Here is a 15,510-nt window from a genome sequence, read left to right as displayed (position 1 = left end):
CGCTCCCTCCTGTTCCGTTGCCCTCTCACAATGCACTTCAGTGAAAGTACCTTGATTGCAATGTTGTAGCTCTATTCCTAGAATTTCAGGAGTGTTAGCAAAACGGGTAAGGGTGGGGGGGGGGTTGCACGTCATTACTTCCGTAGGTTTTTTATTGGGAGCAGGTGGAGCTGGAGCAGGATGATAAGTGCCCTGCCAGTGTTTACTGCCAACAGTTTCCTGTATTTGACTGCGATATTTTAAGCTCAATTACCTCCCCCGGCTGATATGTTGCCTCTGAACTCAGCTGGCATCTCTTGGCTTCATCGTAGCGTGGCTCCGAATACACACTTCTGTGTAAGAGTTCAGCTGAAATAAGCACCAGAAGGTTATTAATTGCAGCAAAGTTGGGGAATCGGGTGGGATGTCAGCGCTGAGTTGCTGCTAACGATTGTTTTCTTTACTGGATACCGTGTGAATCCTAACGTGTTGTGTTCTGCTCTGTTCCCTCATGCCTGCCCGGATTCAGAGAGAGGTAACCAACCGATTTTCACTTCTCCCCCTTCCTGGCGTCCTAAGTGTCTGGCACAGCTCACCCGCTTCCTTCACACCACATTCCCATCGTCACAGCCGTCATTGTCGTCGAAAGGCAGAACTTCATTCTGTTTAACCTTTCACCATCGTCATCCTTGTGTGTCCTACTTCTAAAAGAAAGTGTGGAAGTGCATCTGGGTCGCTAATCCTCTGTTGCGTGTGACCCTGTTTGGGAAGGTGGTGGGCAGCATGCGTGAGGACCTTGGTCACTCGCCGATGGCTGAGGAAAGTCTTCCCCGCATGCTTGGGAGGAAGCGTGATGGAAATACTCAGGTTATGTGCCCTGTCATGTAACGAGGCTTTTCATGCTCCTTGAAGGATTAAGATTAGGACTTACTTATGTTACACTTCTTCTAGAGTTGTATGGGTAAGGTTTAGCTGGAGACTAATAGTCAGAAGAACTGGCTCAATTTCCATCTCAAATACGAGCCAAAAATACGGGGTCTGGCACAAGTAACACCCCTTTCCATTACATAAAAACCTTTTATTACAAAACCGTAAACAGGTAATTCTGTAACCTAACAGCATCACACTCTAGCACACCACACAGCATTATTTTAGGTGGAATGTTCAAATTGCTGTCCACCTCGTGGGAGACACTCGCGTACTCCGCCAGCCACATGTCACGGCGTTCCTCCTGCTGGACCCTGTGTGTGGGATGCTGCGCCCTCCCCACGGCAGAGGACGAACTGTGGGAAGGCTGCTCTCAGGAACTGGGCGTCTTCCCACGGGGCGGCTGGGAGGCCTTAAGCTTCTCTGTTCCCCAGCTTTATCAGTTAATCAAAGCTCCGTTGTCCCATGTCTTTTAAATGTTTCAATCTCAGTTCACGCTGTTATTTTGTATTAGTTTCAAGTGTACAGCATCGTGGTTAGACAATCATGTACTCTACAAAGTGGTCCCCCTGCCACCACACGTAGTTATTGGAGTATTACTGACTATATTCTCTGTGCTGTACTTTACATCCCCATGACTATTCTGTAACTGCTGATTTGTACTTCTTATCCCTTCACCTCTCTCCATATTTTTATTTTTTTAAAGAGTTTATTATCTTTAGAGAGAAGGAAAGGGGGGGAGGGAGAGGGAGAAAAACAATTGGTTGCCTCTTGCATGCCCTGACCAGGGACGTGGCCCACAACCCAGGCATGTGCCTCAACTATGAATTGAACCAGTGACCTTTTGGGGTTCATGGGATGACACCCAACTCACTGAGCCATACCAGTCAGGGCTCACCTTTTTTTTTTTAAGATTTTATTTATTTTAGAGAGAGGGGAAAGAGAGGGAGAGAAGCATCCTTGTGCGAGAGAAACATCGGCGGTTGCCTCTCTCATGCCCCCCACTGGGGGCCTGGCCCGCAACCCAGGCATGTGCCCTGATCAGGAATTGAATCAGTGACCTTTTGGTTTGCAGGCCAGCACTCAGGCCACTGAGCCACACCAGCCAAGGCTCTCTCCATTTTTGATGGAAGAAGAAAGTTCTGAAATTTTTCTTCTTGAAAGAATGATCATGGTTGCTGCCTGGGGAAGTAGAGGGACACAGGCGGTCGCCTCTCTGTGCTAGAGCCGCAGTCTCAGGCGGCACCCGGCCAGGGCTGAGCCTCCGCAGCTCGTGCCCGTCTTCCTCCCGGAGGATGAGCTGCCGTCTCTGCTCCGTGCTGGGGAGGGCACGGGAAACGACATGGACTGGGTGGGGAACCCTGCCAGGGACAGTCTCCCAGAGGGGATGATAAAGAGAAATTGCGAGCTGGACCCCTGGAGGCAGTGGAAGGAAGGTTCTGGAGGGTGAGGGCTGTACTTTTGGGTGTGAGCTCCCTCATCTAAAGTGACAAGTCCTGTGTGAGCCTACGGTGAGGACGTTTTCAGATGTTTGCTAGTTCCTACCCTCTGGTCTTCGACCAGAAGCGGCTGCTCTGAATAGGAACCTGAGCAGGACTTTTCGAGAGGGACAAGTGCTGTTTGCCCACGCCACCTGGATATTTGTTCGTGGCAGAATTTCAGATCTGCTGTTGACACAGCCTGTGGTCTCACGGCAGTGCCTGGTGAATGAATGAGTTTACCCAGGTGGCAAGTTCCTGGGATGCACCTTTTAGAGTTTATGAACTCGGCAGCTTCTTAAACTTGCAAGGATGGAAAAACAAAGTTGTGTTAACCAGGCTCGAGCCTGACCTTTGTGCTGTTAGCGATGCTCACAGGTGGTGCCTATGGCAGTGAGTGGGTAGCATTAAAAACAGTCGTGTGGGGGATGTGTGTGTGAGACGGTCTGGAGAGGCCATCTAGGAAGACGACATTTCTCACCCCCTTTCTCTTCCCTCCCCTACCCCCAAAACAGGGTTTTCAGGGTACAACCAGAAAATCGGGGCAGTTAGGCAGAGAAGAGCAGGCCGTCTTGCAACAGGACTCCTCCCTCCAGGCCCCGTGCAGGTGGAGCAGAGGGGAGAGGGAGCCCTTATCACCGAGAGCGAGAAGGGGGGTGTTTGGGTCGAATCTCTTTGCTGGAGTTTCGTCCTTATTTAAGTGCAGGTGGGGCCTGCCCTCCGCAGCAGTAACAGCTCTGTGCTTTAAAGCCTCTGCAGAAAGGTAAGCTAGGAGGAGAGAGCCTTTAGTACATTTTAGCCGGTCTTATTAAATTCCTATGAGTGTAAATGGTTATGAAAATATCCCTCATGGATAAGGAAACAGTATTTCCAAGTAGCCTTCTTCTTTAACTTCTTTTACTGCATTTATAATAACAACCACTAATCGAATGCCTGCCATGTGCCCGCCTTCACGAGTTCCCAGCTTCAGATATAATTGTGTTTGACCAGAGCAAGCTGGGGTTCTGTGAAAGACAGTATGAAACTGGAGAGCTGGGGGGTGAGGGACACTAGTGGGGGTGGGGTGGGGGGGACCGACGGAACGAAAGGGGAGGGGTGGCGCCAGGCAGCCCCGGGCTGCCACAGCACTGGCTCGGTCAGCCCATCCTGGGCCGGTCCGAAACGCAGAGCTCCATCCCACAGTAAAGGCTGCAGGGAGGCAGGTTTCAGCTCATTATTTAGAAAAAATTTATATTCCAGTTCGCCAGGAACATTCCAGCAACAAGAAACAGGCTGATCGATGAAGTAAGATTCCATGTTACTGAAATGGACTAGGTGCCTCCCACCTGTCCGGGCCGCTGCACACGGGACTTTGAAATGTCAGCCTAGGTAACCAGGAAGAAGTCTGTAGATGCCTTTTGAAACCTGTTTGAAATCCTTTAGAAGAGAACAGATACATAAGCAAATTCTGTTTACGTAAGAGAATTGTGAGGGAGAGATTTGGGGAAAGAGGTAGTAGATTCGTCTTGGCTGTTTTTCAATAAAGCCCATTTGAATACAGAGTTGTTAATTCACTCCACAAAGGTGCATTAAGCCTGTACGGAGTGATCAAAATGCTGTTCAGCTGAGAACAATGAAGCCACCTTTTGTGCTTTTCCTTTGCCATTAAGAAACTTGAGGCTGTCATGTAAGATGTCTCAGCACTGACATTTTTCCCCAGCAGAACTGGAGGCGGGTCCTCTGGGGGAATAATTACCGGGTGAGCAGGGGGAGGAGAGGAACAAAAGGAGTTGGAGACTCAAGGGCTCAGTGAACGAAGGGTGAAAGGTAGTCGATCCCGGTGCTCGCATCTCGCATCTCATGTAGTTCATGGAAGAGACGCAAGAAACTACAGCTCTCCACCTTCCACTTCCTGTTTTGTTTTGTTTCCTGTTTCTTTTTTAAGATTTTATTTATATATTTATTTATTTATTTATTTTAGAGAGGGAAGGGAGGAAGATAGAGAGAGAGAGGAACATCAATGTGCGGTTGCTGGGGGTCATGGCCTGCAACCTAGGCATGTACCCTGACTAGGAATCGAACCTGCGACACTTTGGTTCGCAGCCCGCACTCAATCCACTGAGCTACACCAGCCAGGTTGTTTTGTTTTCTTTTTAAGATTTTCTTTATTTATTTTTAGACAAAGGGGAAGGGAGAGAGAAGAGGGAGAGAAACATCAGTGTGTGGTTGCCTTTCACGTGCCCCCCCCACTGGGGACCTGGCCCAGAACCCAGGCATGTGCTCTGACTGGGAATCAAACCTGTGACCCTTTGGTTCACAGGCCACTGCTCATTCCACTGAGCCACACCAGCCAGGGTTTTTCTTTTCTTTTTTTTAATTCAGTGATTCCCATGACTGTAAGAAATCAGTGGGGCAAAACTCCATGCATGGGGAGCAGGGGACCAGTTCCTGGCCCAGCATCGTAAATGGAACGAGCTAGAGCGAAGGACAAAAATGGTTCTGGCTGCTGAGCGTCAGAAGACAGACATCTGGAAGAATTTACCAGAAAAGAGGGGACCTGAGGCCCGGAGGCGCATGGTGCATGACTGCTGGCTGCCTGGTCATTGTGTAGAAGCCCATCAGGGCCCAGCTCAGCTCTCCGAGATGGAACACTCTCTGTGGGGAGGGGACCAGGGAGCTGCAGCCCAGCTGCCACTGGCAGCTCTGAGGAAAGGCGCGGGGCAGGGGGGCAGGTGCAGCCTCCAGATGTGCCCCTGCCGAGGCTGACCCACACCCTCACGCAGTGTCAGAGCCACTGCGGGCCCTGCCTGGCTGTGCGCTGTGCAACGCCTGGTGCCTTTGTCTCCCCAGCCCACACGGCTCGTGCTGCACTGATGGTGGCAGTGTGGGTTTGCCCGCGTCTGTCAAGAAATCTCCAGCTTCACAGGGTTGTTCATCCTAAAGCAGTTTCGTGTTCCCCTCGGAGTACAGGGAAATTCCTAGACAACATGAAGCTACTGTTACACGTGGGCAAAGAGTGTATGGTCATTTAGGATCATAACACCGGCAAGAAAAAACGTCTATCTGAAAGGCTGAGTTAGGCAACATGTTGATCGTTGTTGAAGCTGGATGGCAGGACGTGGGAGTTCACCGGTGATCCTTTCTACTCTTGTGATGGTTGAATGAGAACGTCAAGGCAAAGGCCTATGTACTCAGTCCTTTCCACTCCTATACTCTCAGTCTCCTGAAGCTGGGCCCCAAACCCCCTTCTCCAGGGCAAGGGCCCAGGAGGCCCAGGTCACCAGTGCCTGTCGCTGACACCAGAGGGCCCGTCTCCTGCTGCTCAGCCCCCGGCTCTGGAGATGTCCATCTCTGATGTCTTTGGAACCAGCCCGTCCTGGGCTTTTCCCCTGCCCCGTGCTCTTTCTCCACCCTTCCACTGGACCCTCGACCTCGGCAGTGAGGCCTTTGAATACTGTTCGTCCTCATGGGCCAGGCCTGGTTCTGTCTTTTCTCGTTCTCCACACTCTCATCTGCTCCCCAGACGTCAGTGCTTCCCAGGCCCCCATCTCCAGGCCACACGCCTGAGCTCAGGAACTGAGTGGCCACCTGCTTGGTGGACCTGGCACCTGGAGTCCCTCAAGTACCTCACACTTACTGTCCAGCCTGGAGCTCATCAGCTTCCTTCACGAAAGCCTTCCGCCTCCCCCATCCCAGTAATGAGGGTGCTTTGTTGTCTCAGGAAGGACCCCGAGAGCCTTGCTTCTCCCCGGCATCCACACCACCAGTCCTGCCAGCTGTCCTTTCAGCACCCATTTTCCGTGTCCCCTGCCCCGTTCTCAGGATGCCGACTTCACCTGCACCACATTCATCCTCTCTCACCTGAACCATCACAGCAGTCCCCGTGTCTTCTTTCCTGACCAACTTCGTCCCACCAGGAGGAACTTTTTAAAGCATGTTGGATGGGGTCACATGCCGTATCACAAGGCTTGGATGGTTCAGAGTAAGGGCCAGACCCCTAGCTGGGCACAGGGCACTCCGCAGACCGATTCCAGGCTACAGCACAGCCTCCCACGGCCACATGGTGACCACAGCACCACAGGACCACGACAGACGCCTGGGAGTTCTTCCAAGTACTCTTGGGGCTTTCTCACCTCTGTGCCTTTGTTCATGCTTATCTGAAGGTTCTCTGCACCATCTGGAGCCCTTCTTACCCCGGTGAGGTCCTCATGTACAGAGAGATGCAGCTCACATCTCATGGAATGTCTGTATCGTCAGGTGGGAGGGGGCTCCTGAGCTGGAACCTTGTCTGTGTTTGCATCTCTGGTGCCTGGTACATAATAGTGGCTCAAAAGGTATTTGTGGAAGCAAATTGAGTATTTTTAAAATAAGTCTTTAGTACCGTAGCATATTTCATTAGAGTATAAAGCCACCTGGCAGCTGTATTTGTTTCCTCAGGCTGCTGTAAACAATTATCCCAAACTTGGTGGCTTAAAGCCACACAAGTTTATTCCCTTACAGTCCTGGGAGGTCGGGAGTCTGAAACAGGTCTTACAGGCGAAAGTCGTGGTGCTGGCGGGCTGCGTGCCCTGTGGAGGCTCCAGCAGGAAATGTGTCCTTGCCTTCGCCCGCTTGGACAGGCTGCTGCCTTGCTGGGCCCGTGGCCCTGCTCCTGTCCTGTCGCTCGTAAGCGAAGTGCCTCCTTCTTTCCCTTGGGGTTGTGTTGGGCCCACCCCGGTCATTCAGGGGAACAGCCCCATCTCGGGATCCTTAATTTAAACACATCCGCAAAGTCTCTTTTGCCAATTAAGGTAACACAGGTTCTCAAAATTAGCCATTTTGGGAGGACCATTATTCCGTCCTCCACAGCAGCATTTTTTGAGAAGTCAGGTGCTGAAAAGCCAGGCTTTCAAAACACCGGTTGGGAGGTGTTTGGGTGTCATTCTGAACAGGAGAGAGATTAGTCGTCCGTGGACATCACTGCGCTTGGAGGAGGCTGTTGGGGGTGCCTCTGCTCCAGGACCCACAGAGAGGCTGCGCTGCCTCTCACGGTCACCGTGTGCTGAGCTTTCTGCTGTTTCAGAATGACCAGGGGTGTGTTTCATGGAAATTAAATGCAGGAGACGTGCAAACCTCTTTACCTCCACAGAGAGGAGAAGGGAAGACTTGTTTTTTCCTGAGAAGCAGATGACACCCCCGGAGGATTGGCTACTGGACTCATCCACTCCCATGGACCCCCCACCCCCACCCCGATCTCTCCCTCCCTCCCCGCTTGCCAGCCTGGCACCTAGGAGGGACCAGGAGAAGGCAGGGCTGTGAGGAACGGTGCCGAGTCCCCCAAACAAAGCCTGCGGCTACTGAGCTTTCCTTTTGGGAAGATAGGTGTTCCAGGTGGCTGCCTAAGGCGTTCATCGGCTTCTCCTGAGGCCGATGGCCTCATTTCCAGAAGAAAATGAAGATTAATAACAATTTTTTAAAAAAATGACTCCTAAGAGATTGCATATGGAAGAACAGAGGGCACCGGGCTGGCTTTGATTGGAATGATTCATCACCTATCGATCAGGACCTGTTCCATCCTCTCAGATGGTAACCTTGGAATCGTGGCGCCTGTAGGTCAGCCAGCAGTCACGGAGGCCGTGCCGGATCTGGAAGCTGACATCATAGCACATCGGAGCCCAAAAGGGCCCCTGGAAGCTATGCTCTTCCTGATTGTTGGCATAGCCCCCCTTACTTAGAGAAGAGCTTAGACTCCATGCCCAAGGTCGTGTTCCTCGGTGGACTCAGTAGCAGGACTAGAATGTGGGTGAATAAGCATTGAGACACACGCAAGGTCCTGAGGATCGGGAGGCCAGGCAGGCTGTAGTCTGGGGCGGACAGAGTGGGTGGAGTAGGGCAGGGAGGCCAGAGGGCAGCCAGTGGGGAGGTGCCGAGAGTAGGCATGGGGCCCACTCTCTGGGGCAGGGGACGGCTCCTCAGCTGGAGGAATGATGCTGGAAGGGTCAGGACAAGTTTTGGAGCTCCTGAAATCCAAAGATTGTAGGACTGTCTGTGGGTGGCCATAGAGCTTTGAAGAGATTTGGCCTCAGAAAAAATGGGGCCGAACATGGAATGCTGAAGAAGAGGAGTCGTGTGTGTGTGTTGAGACATTGTGTGTAACAGCCGGGGGGGCGCAGCAGCCAGTAACGGCTTCCCTCGGTCACAGGCTCCAGAGTGATGCCTTCTCTCTGTCTTGTTTAAGTGACATGCCGCCTTGAGGGTGGTTGAGGCTAGGGTGGAAAGGCCGCAGGACCAGCATGCACGAAGACTGCTCTCTGAGCACAGTCGGAGCCCAGCTCCTGCTCAGGTCCACCCGTTAGCCCTCCATCGCAGGACTTTCATGCCTCTGACCCCGGGCCAGCTTCCCAATGGGAAGGCAGGCGTGTGCTGCAGGCCCATGCTTACATAAGGAAGGCGCCCTCGGGACTATTAGGGCCAGACCTGGACCAGGTGTTAGGGATGAATAAGGCACAAATCGTCTTCTCGGAGCTGCAAGGAGTTGTGGGGAAGACACGCTTATAAACAGACACTATGGTACTGGTGCCCTGTAGGAGGTGCTGTGGCAGCACTGGGCAGGGCGCCCACCTGGCTTCCACTGAGCCCTGCACTGTGGCAAGGGCGGGGAGCCAGCACCGGCAAAGGCGAGAGCCTGTTCATGCCAGTGCAGCGGTGGGGCTGGCGAGGAGAGTGGGGTTCAGGACAATCGGGAGGTAATACAGGCTGAACATGGGGCTGGGGTGAGGGGAGTTAGAGAGGCTTCTGGCTCCAGCATGGAGGACACCAGCAGAGTAAGAGCAGGAGGAAGGAGGAGGAGGAGGTTGGGAGGTCCCGTGTGGACAGGCCAAGGTTACAGCGCCTTCGGGGCAGCCAGGTGGAGATGCCCCCGACCTGGAGCCCGGGCTCCAGGAGTCTGCGAGGGGCTGCCTGGGCAGGGCAGGGCCTTCATGCTGGCGGAGCGCCCATGCGCTTGGATCCCTGTGCCTTTCCAGGGACACTGGGCATCTCCTGGGGAAGGTATCAGTCACAGTCTGAAAAGACCATTAGTTCTTACATTAAGAGAAATGATTAAAAATAAGTTCACCCATGGTTATGTCAGCAGACAGTGTCCTGGCTTGGCACCAAATGCAAAGACATCGTTGGGACCTGCCCCCAGACAGGCGCATCTGGGCATTTGTTTCCATGAACACTTGGCTCCTTGAACCGCTGTCCTCCGGGAGAAACAGTGAGAAACTGAGTCATGTGGGTGGGTCTTCCGAAGCCCGGTGATGGGGTGGTAGTTGTCCTTCCCGTCAGTGAAGTAGACGCTCCAGCCTGGCCCAGCGGCCCGCTCTCCGTGGGGTCCGAGCGGTGCCGGCCGGAACCGGGGCCCCTGGCAGCACTTCCGTCTGGGGCGTCTCTGTGTCTCTGTGTCCCCGCCCACCCGTGACTGCCCATCATCCGCTTTCTCCAGCAGCTGTGGTCGGCCCTTTTCTGTGCACGTGTTTACACGTCAGAGCCTGTTGTTCGCTTTGCTGCCCCACTGCGTTCGTTCCAGTGTCACTCACGCAAGTCCGTGTTCTTCTCAAGCCTGTTTTCTGTTCTGTTATCGTAACATTGGTTTCTCTGGGGAGAAGGTTTCTGTGAAATCTGGTTTTCATGAAGGGTTGTTGGAGACTCCAAGACACCCATAGACCAGGTCAGGGGACAGCAGACGGCATGCCTCGTTTTATTGCACTTCTTTACTACGCTTTGCAGACAGTACATTTGTTACAGACTGAAGGTTGTGGCAACCCCACTCTAGCAGATCTCTTGGCAAGTTTCTCCAATAGGCTCCAAGGATGGTTAGTGTTTTCCAGTGGTAGAGCATTTTTTAATTAAGGTATGCACGTTATTTTTCTAGACACAGTGCTATTGCACACTTCGTAGATTACAGTGTAGTGGAAACATAACTTTCATATACACTGTGAAGCCAAAAATTTCACGTTACTCGCATCATTGGGGTGGTCTGGGACTGATCCCACAAGATCTCCAAGATACACCTGAAACATTGCTGGAGGCCAAAACAACACAACTACGGCTGTCCAACTCTGGGCACATCCTGAGGAGTCGGGGTTCTTCGGAAAAGGCAGTGATGCTGGGAAACAGAAGGCAGCGGGAAAGGAGGAAGACCAACGAGGAGGTGGATGGACTGACACCATGAGAGAAGCCGTAGGCAGGAGTCTGCAGGGGCAGGGCAGGGCTGCTGAGGACGGGACACTGGGGACATCACTCAGTCACGGGGTCACCGGGAGTCAGAGCTGGCTCCATAGCACGTGACACGCGCATGCCTATAGCCATTTTACTTAGAAATGAATTCCTGATATCCATAAAACTGTTCCTCTGTTTGAGGTAGCTGTAGAGTTGTTGTTTTTTTTAACCATTGCATATGTCAGTTTACCGCTGACATACTGACTATAGCTCAGCTAACCTTCATCACCAGAATACGTTGGTAAATGTTCTTTTTTGTAATGTACTGATACATTTTTGTTTGCACAGAGATTTTGCTTATGTAGCAAGAGACAAAGATACAAGAATTTTGAAATGTCATGTATTTCGATGTGACACACCAGCAAAAGCCATCGCCACAAGTCTCCACGAGATCTGTTCCAAGGTAAGGTGGGCAGGGCGCAGTGGTCCCTCCCTCTGTTACCGTTTCCCCGCCGAGCAGGGAGAGGGGTGTGCAGGGGTGGGGTTGTGCGCCGTTGGCCTGCGTCTGAGCTCCTGAGAGACAGGCAGCCCGTGTGTTCAGCCAGTGGCATGTCAGGCATTGCTGTAAATAGCGCTCCATCTACAAAATGAGCAGAGCTTTAGTCCCGCCCAGGCTGGGGGTGCAACAGGTGGACAGAACAGTGGCAGATGCAGTGGTGCAGAGGCATAAATCGATCCCGGCACCAGAGCCACCTGATCTGACAAGGAACACAGAAGGGAGGGTGGTGAGAAGCCCCCTCGGGTCTCTCTGGAAATGCAGGCAGCTGGGGGCTCCCACGAACACACACCGACTCCTTGAGGACACCAAGCAGCTCATGGAAACCGACCAGCTGTGAGGCAGGACTGGGGTCACCATCTCACATTGGTAAGGGGCCCACTCCCTTTGCCAGAGTCATGGAGCCTCAGAATGAGAACAGACGGTCGGGCATCCTCCCTCCCTTCCGCCAGCACAGCGTCCTAAACAGGCATCTCCGCCCCCACCCGGCACTTCCATGGACTTGACCTCCCTCAACAGGCTCTTGTACTTGCAGGAGCCTGTTCCGCCACTGAGTGGATCTGTTACAGAGTTCTTCCTTGTGTTGACCTGAACTCTCCCTCTCTGGAACCTCTGTGTGTTTACTTGAGATCCGTGATCCGTAGCCACAAAGATTCCCCCAGTTTGTGTCTCAGCAGGGCAGCCCTTTGTTATGTGAAGGTACTTGAAGCCATGCACCGTGCCTGGTGCATTTAGGGGTGCCAGACAAGTATCTCAGTCATTCTGCTCCTGACTTCCTTCCTTCTCCAGAACCCTCTCCCCTCCCTCCTTAGCCACTTTCAGGTCACGTGGTTACCAGGCTCCTAACCATCCTCTTCTGGGCGTCCTCGGGTGGGTTCCCCGGAGGAACACTCCCAAAGTGAGCCGGAGGAGAACAGACCGTGGGCCACCCTGTCCTTCGACCTCCAGGGATACAGTTCTGGGGTGATTCGTGCCCTTAGCAACCACATCACCTGCTGGCCTGCATTCAAAGAGTTGGCTAAACCCCCAGGACACTGTCACCGACTTCCTGCAGCCAGGACTTTGCCGCCACCTCTGTCAAATGTCACCTCTCTGGTTTTGTGCCGAAATCATGGCTCAGCCTCACCCTCACAGTTCCTCCTGAGCTAACAAAGCTCAGGCCATGACTGCAGCCACCACCATGGCTCAGGCTAGCATCGGAATGGCAGGAGTGAAGCAGGTGCCAGCCAGTTCCTGCAGGAGGAGATGGCCGGGAGCTGTCCCCAGCCCCAGAAGCAGTCTCCCCGCCTGCTGCCCTGACCCACAGGACAGGGACTTGCAGGATGAGTGCTGGTGTAGAGGTCACCACGTTTGTCCCAGCCCGTAGTCACACACTCGCCTAGACAGGACTGGAGCGTGGCTGCACCCTCCGCAGCATTGTAGCCACTCCCCACGTGTTGTCCCCTTCATTCATTCACGCAGCAGATAGAGCTGAGCGCCATTGATACGCCAGGCACTGCTCCGAGGACACAGCAGAGACAAAAAAGGCGGCAGGGGCAGGGGATAGGGGGATCTCATCCTTATAGAGCTTGTATTCTGCCTAGTGTAAAGCCCCCAGAGAAGAGCCTGCCACAGAGGAAGTGCTCAGTAAACACTCCAGTTTACCGCTGCCGGCAGCCTCGCACCTGCTGCCCAGGGCACAGGTGGGGAGATGGGCGGGGCGGGGCGCGGGGAGGCAGAGTGTTTCGTTCCAGCTGCAGTGGAAAGCGTGGGCTGGGGATGAGGACGTGAGTGGCTTTGGGGATCATGGGAGGGCGGGCTTCCTTCATTCCCTAAACCCACAGCACTGTACACGGGAGTAAAGTGATGACCCTGCTGATGGAAAGAGACAGTGTGGAAGACAGCTGACAGATTTAGACAGTTCGAGAACAGCGACAATGATAGCAGCTAATATTTCTGAGTGCTCGCATTTAATTCTCAGACCTGACATAAGGTTATTATTAGGGACACAGGCATCCTCCCCTCGTGCAGTGGAGGAAAGGAAACAGGAGACAGGCAGTCCGGGGGCTTGCTCAGGGTCACGGAGCCAGTAGTAAGTGGCAGAGGTGGGAGTCAGTCCCGTGGGCAGTCGTAGTCTCTCCCCATATCTGTGGGGTTACTCTCTGTGGTTTCAGTTACCCACGGTCATCCTCAATCTTAAGAGATTAGATGGAAGATTTCGTGGTAAACAGTTCATACGTTTTAAGTTGCACAGCATTCTGAGCAGCGTCATGAAGTGTCCTGCCCCTCTGCCCCCCGCCCCCCCGCCCGCTGGGACCTTGTCCAGTGTCTCCACACTGTACACGCTGCCTGCCCCTTAGTCACTTAGTAGGTTGTCCTCCTACCAGATTGTCTATCTCGGTAGCACCGTGCTTGTGTTCAAGGGGCCCTTAGTTTACTTAATAATGGCCCCAAAGCCATTCACATACTTTCATTACAGTATGTTACTATAGTTGTTCTGTTTTATTGTTAATCTCTTACTGTGTCTGATTTCTAAATTAAACTTCATCATAGGTGTGTATGTGTAGGAAAAAAACAGTATATTCAGGGGTGGGTACTGTCCATGGCTTCAGGCAGCCACTGGGGGTCTCGGCATGGATCCCCTGTGGATACGGGGGGACCAATGTTCTTTGTCCCCAGAGCCCTGAAAACAGCACCTAACAGCCATCACCCAGAAGCAGTGGGGGACACTGACTCCTTCGTTCCACTGACCCCAGTGGGCCAGCGCGCCCGCACACTACTGGGGACATTTGGGTTGTCTTAGTAAAGATGGGAGTCTGGCAAACGGAAGGGTAAATTTCAACCGATGAGAAGACTGTTATGTGAGGAATGGTTATGAACCCCTTATCCCTAGAGAAAATGAACACAGTTCTCAGAATATGCAGCTCTGTGATCTGGCGGTGGGGGTGGTCAGGCTCAAGCCGGTTTAACTGGGAAGGAAAGTCAGCTCAGGCCCTCCACTGGCTCCCAATGGCTGGAGGCGGGGTCTGTGACCACACCCAAGCCGTGATTTTTCCCTCCTTCAGATTATGGCCGAACGGAAGAACGCCAAAGCCCTGGCCTGCAGCTCCTTACAGGAAAGGACCCATGTGAACCTCGATGTCCCCTTACAAGGTAGGTCGCCACATCCACCGTCTTCACCGTGGCGCTCCATCCTGGTCAAGAACCAGAGGCTCTGACGTAGTTCCCTGGAACTTCTCGTCTCCTCGGACACCACCCTCCACTGGGCCGACACCCACCGAGCGTGCCCTCCGGCCCTGCTGTGGCACAGAGCTGATCTGTGTCAGTAGAATTAGGCGTAAAGGGCCTCGGCGTGGTTTGTCATTGGGCAAGACTAGAGAACACTGACTGCGCCTAGTGGTTTTCTAGCTCGTCTGCAGCCCGGGGTGAGGGACAGCTAGTTAAGCAGGTGAGTCGACATTTAGAGTGGGGGGCTCTGTTTACTTACTTTCCCTGATTGCACCCTCTGTGATTAAATAATTTCTGGGCGTAAACCACACCTGACACAAAGGACGCGAAAGCTGTTACTCAGCCCAGAGCAAAGACCCAGTAACAGCTGTAATCCCAGGTCCTGCTTTCAACTGTGTTTCTGCCTAGAAATGGCAGTTGAACGGGCCTTGGCCTGACAGGGAACGAGGCCCCCGTTCACCACCTCCAGCCCCGGGACGGTGTGGCACAGGGCGTGCGTCCAGGGGGCACGGGGTCGTGGCTGCTTCTCGCGCGCGCGGTGCAGTCCCGGAGAATGATGCGTTGCTTTTGTTCCCTGTAGTAGATTTCCCAACACCAAAGACCGAGCTGGTGCAGAAGTTCCACGTGCAGTACCTGGGCATGCTGCCCGTCGACAGACCAGTCGGTATGTGAAACCTTTGTGTCTTTCCACTTTGCAGGTGTTTGGGGACCCGTGGGAGGTGGTCACGCTCCCGGCAGGGTGGCTCCCATGTCTCACCCCTCTCTACTCACACCGTCACCAGCTAGAACACACAGGCAGCCCTGATCAAAGGAGCGATGAGGACAAGCTACGCTGCTCTGTCGTTTAACCCCCAGAACATAGGGACCTGAATAAAGCAGGCGCGCATTTCTCGTTTACCCAGCATCCCAGAGAAGCATGAGCCCCGGGCCTTGCCGTTCTCAAGTGGGGCTTCGGTCTCTGGGGCCAGGGTGCCTGCTTCCATCCTCCTCAGCTGGTGGCCGGCGGGCAGTGCTGAGGGAGCCCGCATGCTTTCCTTCCAGGCTGTGGCCCAGAAGCAGCCCCACAGCAGTCAGCTCACATCCCAGGGGCTGGCCTTGCTGAGCCGGGCCTTAGCAGGCCGCAGGGAGGCCGGACGGCACAGCCTGTACCTGGACAGGGGAGGCTGTGTAGCGGTCAGAACGGTCATGTGTTTTGGGCGTGGG

General features: G+C 53.6%; 1 protein-coding gene across 14 annotated transcripts in view; it reads left to right on the top strand.

Moving 5' to 3' along the window:
* Nucleotides 1-15,510, top strand: part of APBB2 (amyloid beta precursor protein binding family B member 2) — a 323,568-nt gene that overhangs the window by 296,833 nt on the left and 11,225 nt on the right. For 8 of the 14 annotated variants that reach the window (XM_045834008.1, XM_045834009.1, XM_045834006.1 and 5 more), the window contains 4 exons: nt 509-514; nt 10,893-11,007; nt 14,145-14,232; nt 14,888-14,971. In XM_045834008.1, coding sequence (XP_045689964.1) covers nt 509-514; nt 10,893-11,007; nt 14,145-14,232; nt 14,888-14,971 — 293 coding nt within the window. The remainder of the gene's footprint in view (nt 1-508; nt 515-10,892; nt 11,008-14,144; nt 14,233-14,887; nt 14,972-15,510) is intronic. The other 6 variants (XM_045834014.1, XM_045834011.1, XM_045834013.1 and 3 more) reach the window with 1 other exon arrangement.

This window comes from Phyllostomus hastatus, unplaced genomic scaffold (genome assembly GCF_019186645.2).
Source record: "Phyllostomus hastatus isolate PE091 unplaced genomic scaffold, TTU_PhHast_1.1 phas_contig_196, whole genome shotgun sequence".
Taxonomy (NCBI): domain Eukaryota; kingdom Metazoa; phylum Chordata; class Mammalia; order Chiroptera; family Phyllostomidae; genus Phyllostomus; species Phyllostomus hastatus.
This window is presented reverse-complemented; position numbering and strand designations above follow the sequence as displayed.